Consider the following 16,123-nt stretch of genomic DNA (forward strand, 5'->3'; position numbering starts at 1 on the left):
TTTAAAACGAGATCAGTGGATACTAAATGGCAGAAAACCAACAGGGTAAGGAAACACGGTCCTAAAATTGATTCCGCCTGTAAAAAGGGAAAAACAGGCCGGTCCCACCTCTGAATAATTTGTTTAGTTGTTCCTAATGGGTCTTTCCATTTGTGTATTCGGCTGCTCGTTTCCGCAATTTAGCACAAATTAAAGCACAGAGAGGTCTCCCTGCACAGGCTGCCGATGGCTGGTGATAAAAGTGAGATGTCTGCTCAGCTGGTGTTGGATGTGAGCCAGCCCACGCCAGGAAACTGCTCTCTCGGTTCTCCCATCAATGCCCCGGTGCAGCTCACAGCTCAACCTCAAGCCTGCATGTGAGGAACGAATCCTCCAAAACAAGAAACCCACGCTACAGCGACAGAGTATGTGATAACAGAATGATGAACTACAGCTAAATGCACCAGAATTAGCCGACACAAAAAAATGTTGTTTCTTAAAATTAGATTATAATGATGCAGTGTCATTTTTAGTCAATGCCAAGCCTTTTACAAATTGAGTTTTTGATGAATTATGGCCACTGTGTGGTGTTTTGGAACAGTGACGAGATTATAAATCATATTAGCTGTAGCGGTTATTAGTCGATAACTCAATTTAATGTTTGCTTAATATTTTGATAACCGATTCATTGTTTCACTCATCTTTGTCACAAGATGAGTGAAAAAATCCACTCTGTTGTTTGCTGACAAAACAACCAACTAACAAGACTGTGAGTCTACAGTCATGCTACAGCATGCTAACATTTGCTCATTAGCACTTAACACAAAGTACAAAGTGATCGAAATGTAATTAGGGTTGCAGGTATTAAACCATAAACCAAAGTAGTGCACAATAACAATTTCGACCTGATGGTTGCGCTAGGTAAAAAGTCAGAACGGACGTTTTTAACTATTTTCTGTATTGAAAAAACAACAACAATGAATCTAATGAGAATCAGCAGATTAATCAGCAGATTGCAGAACTAATACTAACTGAATCCACTCTACAACATTCATACTAAGAAAGACTGGACTTGTAGTTTTAAGGCTTCTATTAAAAGTAGTTGCAAATGGGCAGCTCGTGAACGCATTAAACCTCGGAGTCTTTTTGCAGAAGGCTATTACTCGGTCAGAGGTTTAAATCAGATACTTATCAACATGCCGTCTAATGGCGAGTTGGAAAATTACCCCCATGTTGTCTGGGTCAAATCTCTGTGTTATTATCCATCCCCCCCATGAGAGATAATTATGTTCAACTGTAATATGAACATAGCATGCTAACAACCCTACAGCCATTAGTCACCACAATGCCTCCTCTGGGCTCTGGATGTTCGGTGTGAGAAGTATCATCTCTCTCTTTTTGCTCCAAACCGGAAAACAGCTCCTTCTGTCCGGACTCAAAAGGAAAGCAGGAGGCCATTAAAGTGCAGAGCCGATAGGGATGGGAAGGGCCTGGCACTATGTGAGAGCAGCTACTTCTCTTGTCTGCTATGCTCCAAATCCATTTGGCCTGGTAGCTGCATACACGCCCACAGTCGAGAAGGGTTACTGTGTTACAGAGCAGGATTTTGTGCTAAATCATTGTGCCTGATTTTTCAGTTTAAAAACGGTCAATAAAAGAGAGACGAAAGAGGAAACAAGCGGGACAAAAACAGAATGCAATCTAAATGAGAAGCAGCGCTGCTTTACAATATTCATTCAAACTCATGTTCTTCATTTTAAAAACAATCCTCTGCTTTAGCTGATTTGGGTTCACATGCTGCATCCGAGCCAGTGTTTAGAGCACTAATGAGTCCACTGGATTTGTGCGAGTAGTGGTTTGAGACAGAGCTGCTGAGACAACAAAAAAAGTCAGCTTTCCTTTCTTAAACCAGAGGAAAAGCTGGACAGCTAGGGCTATTAAATATTTAACACCTCAGTATGTGGTCAATCATAAACCTTCTTTCTGTCAGTGACTGAATTTCTGAGCAACGTGGATCCACAGTGGATCTGGGAGCTTATCAAAACAGAAATTCTTACAAATGAAGGCCTTACAGGGGCTATAGATCAGCTTACAGCGAGACTGAGACAAGAAAAAACTGATCCAAAGAATCACATGTCCAATACTCATATAAAACTATTGTCTATCAAATATAGGCTTTATTATATATATATATATATATATATATATATATATATATATATATATATATATATATATATATATATATATATATATATATATATATATATATATATATTGAATGGTTGATGAGACTAAAAATTGGAGTTGGAAAAACTATAACCAACTATTTAGATAACTGAAGAATTATTTCTGATTTTTTTCACGCAAAAATACCAAATGTTTGCTGGTTCAAGCTTATTTAAATGTGAGGATTTTACCATTTTCTTTGTCATATACAATAGTACTGTAAGTAACCTGAAGATATTTGGATGAGTAAGGAATTTCAATGCATCACCTTGTGTTCTGGGTAAGTATAGTTTATGGCATTTCATTGACAAAATTAGTTGATTAATTGAGCAAATTATCAAATAATAAAAAAAAATAATAGTTAGTTGCAGCAATAACATGATTAATCTTACATTCCCTTGATTAAACAATTAATCTTTGGACTATAAAATGCTGAAAAAATAATAAATGAAGAAAAGAAAATGTCTCCAGCTCCCAGAGCCCAAAGGTGACATCTTCAGATATTTTATTTTGTCAAAAACCCAAAGGATATTTGGTTTATGATCATAGAGGACAAAGGAAACCATAAAATATTCACACTTGAAAACCTGGAAAGGAGTATTTAGATATCCTTTCTCAAAAACTGACTGGAAACAATGAATCTATTACACACACACACACACACACACACACACACATATACACACACACACACACACACACACACATACATACATACATACATATACACATATATATATATATATATATATATATATATATATATATATATATACACACACACACACATATATATATATATATATATATATATATATATATATATATATATATATATATATATATATATATATACACACACACACACACACACACACACACACACACACACATACATAGATGCCAATTCATTTTCTGTCGATCAATTTATCGATTAATTGACAAATTGTTGCAGCATTAAAGTTGGACAATGTTGGATAAGGTTAGGCTACTCAGTAGAACATACTGTCAGCTAGCCTACTATAGAAATATTGGAAATTTGGGGATTAGGAAGAGGCACAAGAGCCTTAAAGTGACTTGTGAGCACTTCCTGGAGCAAATCAGAATGTATCCTTTCATTAGGAGGCAGAGACAGGAAATGGACTTACTCGAAAGCAAAGAAGAGAGAGCAGGTCCCGACGATGAGGAACAGGGTCAGGTAGAAGACTCCCTTCTGCCGGGCCATCATCACCCGTCCGTCGCAACAGAAAGTGTTTTTTCCCGGGAGCTTCTCCCATTTTCGCACCTTTCGGGTTATCATCACCGCCGACATGGTGTCCTCTCTTCAGATCGGTTCTCAGTCCTTCTCTGGGTTAATGTCAGCTGTTTTACTGTGAAACGGTTCAGATACTGTTCAGTCAATGTGACACAGTCCACTGGCAAAAAAAACAAACGACTTACTGAGTCATATTAAAGATTTCAGCACAATGCGAAGATTGTAAAGATTTTTTTTTTTCGTTTAAAGTGTCGCAGTCACATCAATCCATTGTGGTCTAATCCATTATTTCCAGTTTCCCGTCTTTACTGCAGCATGTCATTCCCACAGTGAGGCTCCCACGCTGCTCAAACACCGACAATCTCAATCATCTCACCAGCCAATATTAAATTAAAAACAAATATTAGAAATTCATCCAAATGCTTGCGGCAGATGTTTCCCACCAGAAGCTTGAAAATCCAGCCGTGGCTGTTGCATTGGGAGCGCGGACCTTGACCGATTCACATTTATATCATCTCGATAAATCATAAATGATCGTACAGGCGTTCACAGACATTAGTTCATATGATCAGTAGGTCCTATGCCTTCAGGTATAAAATGAAAAAATCCTTTAGAAATATCAGCCTGTATGGAAAGTGTAAAGCTGTTTGATGCTTTCCCCCCGCAGGATGCCAGCTCTCGGTTTTAGTCAATGGCAGCAGGAAACACGCCTAGATTGAATGTCTAATCTTAAAGGGGCAGGACAGGTAAAACAAAAAGGAACAAAGGACACAGCTGAAGGTCCTATTTAGATCACATTAATATGCTGTACTGCTCGCCTGTAGAATTACCCAAGGGAGGAGATGTGAAGGAGTGTATTCATGAAGATAATTAGCAGTAGCCACCAGTTGCATTAATTAATTAGTGTTGCTCCATGTGTTGTTTAAAGGCCCTGACACACCAACTCGATTATCAGCCATCGGACAGTCTGGCGAGGTCAGTGACTCGAGTCTGTTCGGTGTGTTCCGTGCCGTCGGCCTTCATTTGGGCCGATTTGACGTGCTGAATTGGAAGGCGGGCAGTTGGACTCAATGGCCAATCTGATTGGTGAAGCGCTAACCTGGAAATGACGAGTGGGATGAGCCTGACTAACGCCTCTCAAAATCTGACGAAAATCTTTTAAACTGACCTTTGTTGATCTGAAATGAAGACAGATTCAGCAACTGCACGGCCTATTTCTCGCTTAAAATGTTTTCAGAAACATGTTTCGGTGAACTATCTTTGTAAAATACAAGATCGTATTCTGAACGAGCCGCCATTATGCTCCGTTGTAAAATCCTGGAGCAGCCAGGCTACGATAACAACGTGAGTGACGGTCCAACATCAGATAGGCTGTATAGGCTCTTTACAGCTACACAGACAGCCCACTTACCCATTTTTCAGAGTCTGAATCTGTCGGCGCTGTGTCCCGAGATCAGCCCTCCCTGTATCTAGCAGCAGGAGCAGCGCCGCGTCAGACACGCTTCTGGTGTGTAGGACACAGAAAAATCCACGCAGCTGAGACGCAACAGAAACGCGTGCAGTGCGTAACCGGCTTTAAGGTGCTGACACACTAACCCAATAATCGGCCGTTGGACAGTCTGGCGAGGTCGGTGACTCGAGTCTGTTCCGTGTGTTCCGTGCCGTTGTCCGTCTGAGGGGCCATCTGCCTTCATTCAGCCGGTTTTCATTTTTTGGGCAACAATACAGATTAGCGCCGCCTGCTGTTATGGAGACGTATTATGTCTCGTCTCTTCGGTTTGTTCTGAGGCACTTTTTTGACCAACTCGGGGAGACTGATCAGCCCAACTGCCTTTTCTGCCGAAGGTCGGCCGTCTGGTTGGTGTGTAACTGCCTTTAAAGGTTCCAGGGAGCAGGGAGAAACACTGCAGAGGTCCTCAGAGCAAATCACTTTCCACTAAAGCCACTATGGAAATAAGAGATGTTCACTTTTTCAATGCCATTCATAACATATAGCTTGTGTTTATCAAGTTAATCAATTTATTGTTTTTCATATCCAATATCCAACTTTATTTACTGTATTCTTTGTTTTGAATATCTCATGGTGAATTTTATATTTTTGAAGTATGTAAAACTAAACCAATATATTTTGAAAACATAACAGAGGAGTGAGTAGTTTTGCTCCTGATTTATTAATTGATCTCAGCAGAGATCCATTTAGTTCAAAATGTTCCTCATATTCCTTATAAATAATGTTAACAAATAAGAGCTAATTCTGATTCTAAAACATAGTGAGTGAACTCATGCTAAAATGACATTTTACTTCTTGAAACTAGTTTTCCTGTGTGAAACAAATGGCATCTACAGGTGAAAACGTGAATAAAACATTAAAGTGAAAATAAAATACCACAGATTCCTTTCCCCACATCTGTGTCTTTTTTTTATTTGAATGCAAATTGCAGAATATTTTTACTGAGTTCTTTTGTTGTTGAACAGATGTTGGTCACTGTAATGTGTTCATGGTAAGAAGCAAAACGTGCAGTAAAATTAAACATTTGATCAGGTGTGGATATCAGTATTTACAAATAGAATACTATAAATCAATAAATGACTGGTGTTTTTTATATTGTATATATATTATTATATATTAATGATGATAGCATTATGAAATGTTGCATTTGTAACAAGCCCAGGTCACGAAAGTCTTGGGTTACAACTTAAATTCGCCTAAAATTGACACAAAACCCTTTTAATAGAAATGTGGGGAGTTTGTCAAAAGTAGCCAGTTAATAAATATTTCCAAGTTGATATAATAACTTAACAGAAGGTTATAACTATTGATCTTGTATTAATGATATATATTTTCAAACAGTAAGTCATTTGTGTTGTGTCTCATTCAGAAGCCACACTTATCACAGCCTTAGCCTTTTTTTGGTAACAAGTCTGTGTGGTTATGTGTTCATGGCTAGTAATGTTAATTACATTCTGACCACACAAGCTGTATAAAAGCACCTGCTAAGTCTCTTTGGGTAAAGACATTAAAAGGGATATTATGACGTTCAATATTGGCTCAGCTCAGTCATACAGCAATTATAGCCTCCTTGTTGCTATACATGGAAGCAGGAAGATGGCACTTTATCAGACGCACAGGGGAGGGCTGGACCATAAACGACCAGGAGAGTGAACCAAACATCCTTCACTCTTGGTCTGCCCTGAAGGTAAGGACCAGAGGTAGAAAAGCTAGGCTACTGTACGCCTCCATCTTGGACTGTATGAAATAGGTTTCCATCAGTCAGGATCCCTGCTGTTTTACAACTTCTCCAGAAGAAGACATTATTAATACAAAACCTGTCAGATGTTCCAACCTGCAAACTCAAATGTATTCATGACTCGTAGGTCATTTCAAATGTGGTGCCACTTTTCATTACATAAGAAGACATCAGGGAGGATGGGGTAGTTAGATCTTACTGCAAGCAGAAAGTGTAAGGGAATGACTGATCTAATGTGTTAAAAAGCAGATAAATAGCTTTATCCCCAAAAATGGCTTGATTTGAAATACATACCAATACCACCTCTACAATACTAACACATATTCCAAAAAATCATAGTGTAGCCCAGAGTCAATCAATTAATTAATTAATTAATTAATTCATTCATTCATTCATTCATTCTAAGAAGAAGACTGATTAAAACAGGAAATTCTGAGACAAAACTGCATCTAGTATCACATAGAACATCAACAAGTCTACTAGCCTAGCATAATGGGTTTATCAATATGAAACCACCAATCATGAAATCTCACTAAGAATAAGACATATTTGATCTAATCCAGCATTTTCTAAATCCGGATTGGACTCTGTTGTATCAATTAGTACTACTACTACTACTACTTTTTGAAATCTGCAATACCAAATTGCTAGAGTGACCCTTTAATGAAATTTCTGGAACAAAAAAAGAGAACAGCATAGTGATCTGGTAATGATTTTATTATAAAAAAATCCCGAAATAAATAAATAAATGTTCTTCCTTATGAGAGATTTTGGCCTATGTGCCTCTATAACTTTATTTTATTTGTTCCCATTCGAGACTAACGATAATTCAAAATGTTTTCTTGTACCTTACATGATCATGTAAAATTATTCATACATAGACAGCTTTTTCAGCTTTATTTAGTCACGAAACTGCTACATTTACATGGGTAAGGATTACTTTTTCTCACAGGCGTGCAACATTAATTTAGCTAGCCCATGTTAGGTAGGCATTTTATTTGTGGCGTCAGCGGGCGAAAATTCCATAATAATCTTTCATCATATTTTAATTCAAGTGGTCTGAGGGAAAACTATAGCTCATGGCTCTGTTATCAGGCTTTAGAAAATGTAACCCATGATGGGAGACTCTGGCCAATCACAGGTCACTGCAGAAAAAGCGAGCGGTTTTCTGCGCATGCATTGTCCGTGAGATAAAGAGGGGAAAGGGAGAGCTGCAGAAAGAGGTATCACTCAAATTCTGTCGTTTTTTGCATTCTATCCACTGCAGCTTTAACTCACCCTCCTGTGTTTCGAGCCGTTTGTCTCCATCTATCGACATCGACGAGCAACTTATCCAAACTGCTAACGTTAATGATGTATTGCTTCTTGTTAAATTACAATAACGTTAGCTGTCGTTCTCTAAGAAAAATATAATATAAAGACGTATCCATCATCTTTTAATAAGAAGTTGCTCTTTTTCAGCAGCAGAAAAGCTTAAACCGTGGCGTCTTTGCCGTGTTTGCAACATAGACAGCAAAATAAAGGTTTGCAATAAAGTTTAGTATTTTGAAACGTCCGTCTTAGATAACAATCCGACTAGAAACATGAGTTGTGTAGACCCGGCCTACTCTCCCTCTGATTGGCAAGTACTCGTTACCTGGAGTGTGATTGGTTAGGGTAAGAGTAAACATTTCAGGGAAAGCCAATCAGAGGCAGAGTAGAGCGGAACATGCCTTCATCATCCTGGTTCTCTTACATCCCTGGGAAAAATAATCGCCTACCAATTATCTCTAATTTCTGTTTATATGAATTAGATATTTTTGTTTGCGATTTTTAACCGTCAAACATAAATACAGTGGGTTTGTATGTTTGCTCACGAATGGAAGGTGTGCCTTGCCTTCGTGTGTCGCAGTGTCATGCACAGCAGTTCAGGTAATCAGCCATCTAACGTTAGTGAGTGAATAGCTGCCTAAGCTAAGCAATCAGTAAGCATGTGAGTCAGATACACTAATGTGGACAGAACCATTGTTTGATTACCAAGTTAAATGTGTTTTCTGTACTCATTTTAATAACAATTTTAATCTTATATCGCGTTAAACGTCTTTTCTTTTACAGGACATGTCTTCAGTCCAAAGGGGCTCTTGATCCGAGTTTGTGTTTACTGAAAGACTCAGATGGGACAGTCCTCTTGCCCCTTTTACCATCCTGTCTTTCACAACTTGATCTGCAATCTCTCAGAACCATGGTGGCTTCAGACAGTGCTTGTGAAATAGTTAGGAGTCAGGTAATTAAAGCTAAGCTTCACTATTAGCAGCAGGCAGTACTTTAGTGCAACTTTAAAGTAATTTTTTATGTTTCTCCTGTTGTCTGTGCTGTTTTTTGTTTTTTTTACCACAGTCTCCTCTTCTGTCAAAGAAGAAGACAGGAAGAACAACTGGTAATAAACTGGAGCAAATCCTCCAGGAGCTGTTGGAATCTCATGGTGAAAGATGGACAGAGGAGCTGAGGGGGGATCTCCCTCGCAGCTTCCAGAGGCATGAAGACCTATTTCTGTTGGGAGACAACTGCTTCTCTCTGCCATTATGGAAGAAAATGGGTATTGTTCTCAAACGTACCCACGCTTTTCTTTATTACTGTGTGTACAAAATAATGAATGAGGACATTTATAGATTACTTTTTACTTTTGTAGGTCCACAGCTATGGAGTGCAGTGGCCAAAGGACTGGGGGCAAAGCGGCTGGCAAAGATGAGTAAAATATCCAGAGATGGATTTAGGTCTCCCGTGGTGACCATGCTGTTAGGAGAGCACAGCTGGGTCAAACATGTGGACAATCGGATTAAGTAAGTCTCAATCCTAATCAGATATTAATTTGCTGTTGATTTGCTCACTAAGAAGGTCTTGGGGACATAAATGAAAAACTTTGACAATGACTAAAACATGTCTGAACTTATATATTCATCTTTGTTTCAGGTATGAGTTTGATATAACCCAATGCATGTTCTCAGCTGGAAACATAACCGAGAAGCTGCGGGTGGCTGGATTTGACTGCAGAGGGGAGACTGTGGTGGATTTGTATGCAGGTGGGAGAACTGTGTCAATGTGGGACATGTTTTTACATTGATTAAGAAATATTAATATAGTATAATTATATTTTCCTTAAGCATCACTACAAGGGATACAATAAAACATATGTCCTATATCATACAATCCATACTGAGGATGCATTGTGTCTTTAAGTCCAGGTTTAGGTGTGCCTACCCAGAAAAAAAAAGTTACTTTAATTGTGTCCAACCATTGTACACTTGAGTAGTAATTTAACACAATTTGAATTATTAACTATCACAACTGTATCTTGTGTCAGGTATTGGATACTTCACTCTCCCATATCTGGTCCATGCGGGGGCCAGTCATCTTCACGCCTGTGAGTGGAACCCTGACGCAGTTGAAACGTTACAGAAAAACCTTGTGGCCAACGGGGTGTCTGACCGCTGCACTGTTCACCAGGGAGACAACCGACAAGTAACGCGTTTTCATATGCATCCCATACTGCTTTGTGAAGTTACAGTATTAGCTCTGTCTTAATTGTACTTCACCACAGGGATGAAAGTGTTGACATATGCCCTCTAGTGGTCGTACTAGTTCACATTTCTGTGTTGTCTTTCAATTAAAGGAACACGCCGACTTATTGGGAATTTAGCTTATTCACCGTAACCCCCAGAGTTAGACAAGTCCATACAAACCCTTCTCATCTCCGTGCGTGCTGTAATCCTGTCTGACGGCTCCAGCAACATCAGGCCAGCACAGAACATCAGGTGAATGGTTCCAGCAATCCTACTGCTCCGAATGAGTGACAAAATAACGCCAACATGTTCCTATTTACATGTTGTGATTTATAGAGTTACAGCGTGTACAAAAAACAACGTAACATGAGACACAGCCGTCTTCTAACTGTAAACAAACCCGGGAACTATATTCTCAGGCGGAAGAATATAGTACTTGGGCGTAGTGATATGCTCGCAGCAAGCCATCCATCTTCGTCCGCTTATCCGGTATCGGATCGCGGGGGGAGCAGCTCCAGCAGGGGACCCCAAACTTCCCTTTCCCGAGCAACATTAACCAGCTCCGACTGGGGGATCCTGAGGCGTTCCAAGGCCAGGTTGGAGATATAATCCCTCCACCTAGTCCTGGGTCTTCCCCGAGGCCTCCTCCCAGCTGGACGTGCCTGGAACACCTCCCTAGGGAGGCGCCCAGGGGGCATCCTTACCAGATGCCCGAACCACCTCAACTGGCTCCTTTCGACGCGAAGGAGCAGCGGCTCTACTCCGACCTCTTCACGGATGACTGAGCTTCTCACCCTATCTCTAAGGGAGACGCCTGCCACCCTCCTGAGGAAACCCATTTCAGCCGCTTGTACCCTGGATCTCGTTCTTTCGGTCATGACCCAGCCTTCATGACCATAGGTGAAGGTAGGAACGAAAACTGACCGGTAGATTGAGAGCTTTGCCTTCTGGCTCAGCTCTCTTTTCGTCACAACGGTGTGATAAATTGAATGTAATACCGCACCCGCTGCGCCAATTCTCCGACCAATCTCCCGCTCCATTGTCCCCTCACTCGCGAACAAAACCCCAAGGTACTTGAACTCCTTCACTTGGGGTAAGGACTCATTCCCTACCTGGAGTAGGCACTCCATCGGTTTCCTGCTGAGAACCATGGCCTCAGATTTAGAGGTGCTGATCCTCATCCCAACTGCTTCACACTCGGCTGCAAACCGATCTAGTGAGTGCTGAAGGTCGCAGGCCGATGATGCCATCAGGACCACATCATCTGCAAAGAGCAGCGATGAGATCCCCAGCCCACCGAACTGCAACCCCTCTCCACCCCGACTACGCCTTGATATCCTGTCCATAAATATTACAAACAGGATTGGTGACAAAGCGCAGCCCTGGCGGAGGCCAACCCTCACAAAGCTCTCGCTTTGGTTGTACAGAGATTGGATGGCCCTGAGAAGAGACCCCCTCACCCCATACTCCCGCAGCACCTCCCACAGTATCTCCCGGGGGACCCGGTCATACGCCTTTTCCAGATCCACAAAACACATGTAGACCGGTTGGGCATACTCCCAGGCTCCCTCCAGGATCCTTGCGAGAGTGAAGAGCTGGTCCGTTGTTCCACGACCAGGACTGAATCCGCATTGTTCCTCCTCAACCCGAGGTTCGACTATCGGCCGAACCCACCTTTCCAGCACCTTGGAGTAGACTTTACCAGGGAGGCTGAGAAGTGTGATACCCCTATAATTGGCACACACCCTCTGGTCCCCCTTTTTAAAAAGGGGAACCACCACCCCGATCTGCCACTCCTTTGGCACCGTCCCAGACTTCCACGCAATGTTGAAGAGGCGTGTCAACCAGGACAGCCCCTCCACACCCAGAGCCTTGAGCATTTCTGGACGGATCTCATCAATCCCCGGGGCTTTGCCACTGTGGAGTTGTTTGACTACATCAGTGACCTCCGCCTGGGAAATTGACAATGATCCCCCATCATCCTCCAGCTCTGCCTCCAACATAGAGGGCGTATTAGTTGGATTCAGGAGTTCCTCAAAGTGCTCCTTCCACCGCCCTATTACCTCCTCAGTGGAGGTCAACAGTGTCCCATCCTTACTGTACACAGCTTGGATGGTTCCCCGCTTCCCCCTCCTGAGGTGGCGAACAGTTTTCCAGAAGCACTTTGGTGCCGTCTGAAAGTCCTTCTCCATGTCTTCTCCAAACTTCTCCCACACCCGCTGCTTTGCCTCTTTCACGGCAGAGGCTGCAGCCCTTCGGGCCCTTCGGTACCCTGCAACCGCCTCCGGAGTCCTCTGGGATAACATATCCCGGAAAGACTCCTTCTTCAGTCGGACGGCTTCCCTGACCACCGGTGTCCACCACGGTGTTCGTGGGTTACCGCCCCTTGAGGCACCTAAGACCCTAAGACCACAGTCCCCCAGCAGAACAATGGAGTCCCCCACTGGAGCCCCATGCAGGACTCCAGTCAAGGTCTCCAAGAAGGCTGAATACTCCGAACTCCTGTTTGGTGCATATGCACAAACAACAGTCAGAGTTTTCCCCCACAACCCGCAGGCGTGGGAGGCGACCCTCTCATCCACGGGGTAAACTCCAACGTGGCGGGCGCTCAGCCGGGGGCTTGTGAGTATCCCCACACCCGCCCGGCGCCTCACACCCTGGGCAACTCCGGAGAAGAAAAGAGTCCAACCCCTATCCAGGAGTATGGTTCCAGAACCGAGACTATGCGTAGAGGTAAGCCCCACCAGATCTAACCGGTAGCGCTCCACCTCCCGCACCAGTTCCGGCTCCTTCCCCCACAGAGAGGTGACGTTCCACATCCCCAGAGCCAGCGTCTGCTGCCCGGGTCTGGTCCGTCGAGGCCCCTGACCTTCACTGCCACCCATGTGACAACGCACCCGACCCCAGCGGTTCCTCCCACAGGTGGTGGGCCCATGGGCTGGAGAGATGGGAGCCACATAGCTTTTCCGGGCTGTGCCCGGCCGGGCTCTGTGGCAAACCCGGCCACCAGGCGCTCGCCGACGAGCCCGACATCTGGGCCTGGCTCCAGATGGGGGCCCCGGGCTTCCTCCGGGAAGGGTTACTTCATCTCTACCTCGTTTATTCATTGGGGTTTTTGAACCATTCTTTGTCTGGCCCCTCACATGAGACCACTTTGCCTTGGGAGACCCTACCAGGAGCACACAGCTCCAGACAACACAGCCCTCAGGTTCACAGAGACACACAAACCTCTCCACCACGATAAGGTGATGGTTCACGGAGAGGTCGCACCAAGCCTGTCTGAGAATATAGTTCCCGGTTTGTTTACTGTTAGAAGATGGCTGTGTCTCATGTTACGTTGTTTTTTGTACACGCTGTGACTATACAAATCCCAACATGTAAATAGGAACATGTTGGCGTTATTTTGTCACAATTTGGAGCAGTAGGCTAGTTGGAACCAGTTACCTGCAGGATCTGTGCTGGGCTAAGCTAATACTGGAACCGTCAGACAGCGTTACAGCACGCACGGAGATGAGAAGGGTATGTATCGACTTGTCTTACTCTGGGGGTTACGGTGAATAAGCTTAATTCCCAATAAGTCGGCATGTTTTTTTTAAATCATTTTAGAATTCAGGCTATTTCTGCGGGTGACACTCAACTATTCCACTGTGTCTATCACTGTATGTTATATATTTTTCAATGGAAATATATTGTGATGATACAATGATAATGTGATATTGCAGTACATATTTTTTTCATTTAAATTGATAAGCTAATTTTATTTCAAAACAATAACAATTATATATGCAATGTTATATTTTTGACATCACACTTATTACCTTGCAACTCAGTGTGATATAATTAAACAGTTTTGTTTCTTTCTATGTTGTTATTTTTATACTAAACTGATTTCAACTATATCTCTCAGTTCTAACCTCTGCCAGGAGCCTGCACTTTTCACAATCCTATAAAATTAGATTTAATGTTATGAAACTTGAACTCTAGATCAACCCAAAACAAAACCACGGGTTTTTCAAGATTTCTGAAATTTTTGACACTTGATATTTTATGCTATATATTAACTATTAGAAAGTTGTGCAGCAACAACTTGTACCTTACTTATTCCAAGCGAAGTCGGTTTGTTTTTTTTGCTTAGTTTTTTTTTCTCTTCCAGTGTAATTGCAAGAACATTTATTGTATCACAGCAGTGGAAGATTTTAATTGCTCTTTTCTACAAGACATTAGAGGTCTCCTAATATTATGTATTGTATCATTTTGCACTTTACAAGTTTATTTATTTATTTTTTAAACCCATCTTGGCCATCTTTTAATCTGCATCTCCTCCAGAATGCCAAATATTTCACAGGTGAAATCACTAAGTCATGGCCTCAATCTGTTCTATATAAAAAGCATGTGCTCCTAGATATTTTGTGCAAAATCGAATCCACTCTATTACAAGAATAACAAGTTATACACATTTTTGGGGAAATAATTTAGTTAACATTATTAAAGAGCTTTTTATTTTATTTATTTTTTAGCTCCGGCTGTGTGACATTGCTGACCGAGTGAACCTGGGTCTCATACCGAGCTCTGAAGACGGCTGGCCTGTTGCTTGTCGCCTGCTGAAGAGAACAACTGGTGGAATTTTGCACATTCACCAGAACGTTACCTCAGTGTTACCGAATACTGCAGCCATCCCAGCAATCAATGATGCCACCCAGAGGGTTTCTGGGAAGAAAGCTGACAGAGAGGTGTGGCAGGCCTGGGCTGATGACACAGCAAACCGCATCGCTTCTCTTTTAAAAGACATCACTGGTGCACGGTGGATAACAAACAACCAGCACATAGAACATGTGAAGTCATATGCACCTCATGTTCACCATATTGTGCTGGACTTGGAGTGCAGACCATCCTGAGCTGAGGAGATAAACACAGATGTGGACCCTATGGCATTCTTCATTTGAATATGCTGCAGTCTAGAAAAGAAATAGGCAACTGTATAGTTCAGATGTTTCCAGTGCAACCAAACACTATACCAGCTGGTTTATATGATTATTTAATCTGTCAGGTATACGGTAGTCAGCTGCAGTATTTTTATAGAACTTTATTTATCCAGGGCAGGGTCACTGTGCACAAATACTGTTTTGTTTTTTTTTAGAAAGGCTCTGCCTCTTACTCATACAAATATAATCCCATCTGGAAGCTGCCCAGCCATAGTAAATCCACAGCCTTATCTGTTGGACAGCATTAGTGAGTTTAGGTGCCTTGCTCAAGGGAACCTCAGTGTTGTGTCATACTCACTGAATTTCCCTTTGGTGTTTGATACCTACATTTCTTGTGGTTGGCTAAAATGGAAAGCTTTAGACTGAGGCATGACTCACATCAGTGTGCAGGTATTACAGAAACACTCAAACTTATAAAACTCCCCCAACAGAAATTTGAATAGGACATTGATATATAAACATACAGTACTACTCTGCTTTGTCAATATATTTTTGGAACTTCAGAAGGCAGCAGCCAATTGAATCAACCCTAATTAATTAATTAAACACTACTTGACAGTTTCACTTCTGAGCCATAAACGGGTGACAAATTAAAGGAAGAAAACGTTATTAAATGAGTGGAGAAACAGAATGCCAATGCGTACATAACTGGGTGTCGCTGAATGGTTTCATGAGCATGGAAACTATGTGAATCATATGATATGGCCCTCACAGTCAGCCGGTCTGACCCCAATTGAACAGGAGATTTTGGACCCAAATAAGGGAATGCCTACTGGATAGGTGGTGTTGATCCTTCCGGTAGAAAGCACTGAAGATGATCTGGCGGCTCGTGGTGGACCAACACACCAAGACAGTTAATGTTGTTTTTCTTTGTCACCCATCTGTATCTGC

The 16,123-nt window shown here is 42.1% G+C and overlaps 2 protein-coding genes across 5 annotated transcripts in view; one reads left to right on the forward strand and one right to left on the reverse strand.

Moving 5' to 3' along the window:
- Nucleotides 1-8,246, reverse strand: part of zdhhc9 (zDHHC palmitoyltransferase 9) — a 29,478-nt gene extending 21,232 nt beyond the window's left edge. The window contains exons 1-2 of one of the 2 annotated variants that reach the window (XM_028588660.1): nucleotides 7,990-8,246; nucleotides 3,357-3,578 (exon numbers count right to left, since the gene is read on the reverse strand). In XM_028588660.1, the coding sequence (XP_028444461.1) occupies nucleotides 3,357-3,520 (164 nt within the window). In that variant the 5' untranslated portion in view covers nucleotides 3,521-3,578; nucleotides 7,990-8,246. Of the gene's footprint in view, nucleotides 1-3,356; nucleotides 3,579-3,648; nucleotides 4,077-7,989 lie in introns of those variants that run through there. The other variant, XM_028588659.1, reaches the window with a different exon arrangement.
- Nucleotides 7,843-15,863, forward strand: tyw2 (tRNA wybutosine-synthesizing protein 2). Of its 3 annotated transcripts, none has more exons than XM_028588658.1 (7): nucleotides 7,843-7,934; nucleotides 8,806-8,974; nucleotides 9,088-9,286; nucleotides 9,380-9,530; nucleotides 9,661-9,770; nucleotides 10,052-10,209; nucleotides 14,768-15,863. In XM_028588658.1, the coding sequence occupies exons 2-7, from the start codon at nucleotides 8,933-8,935 to the stop codon at nucleotides 15,143-15,145; spliced, it is 1,038 nt and encodes a 345-aa protein (XP_028444459.1). In that variant the 5' UTR covers nucleotides 7,843-7,934; nucleotides 8,806-8,932; the 3' UTR covers nucleotides 15,146-15,863. The 3 variants fall into 3 exon arrangements, with proteins under 3 accessions (XP_028444459.1, XP_028444457.1, XP_028444458.1); XM_028588656.1 differs by lacking the exon at nucleotides 7,843-7,934 and adding an exon at nucleotides 8,382-8,622; XM_028588657.1 differs by lacking the exon at nucleotides 7,843-7,934 and adding an exon at nucleotides 8,608-8,683.
- The last annotated feature ends 260 nt before the right edge of the window (nucleotides 15,864-16,123 follow it).

Source organism: Perca flavescens, chromosome 10 (assembly GCF_004354835.1).
Source record: "Perca flavescens isolate YP-PL-M2 chromosome 10, PFLA_1.0, whole genome shotgun sequence".
Lineage (NCBI taxonomy): Eukaryota > Metazoa > Chordata > Actinopteri > Perciformes > Percidae > Perca > Perca flavescens.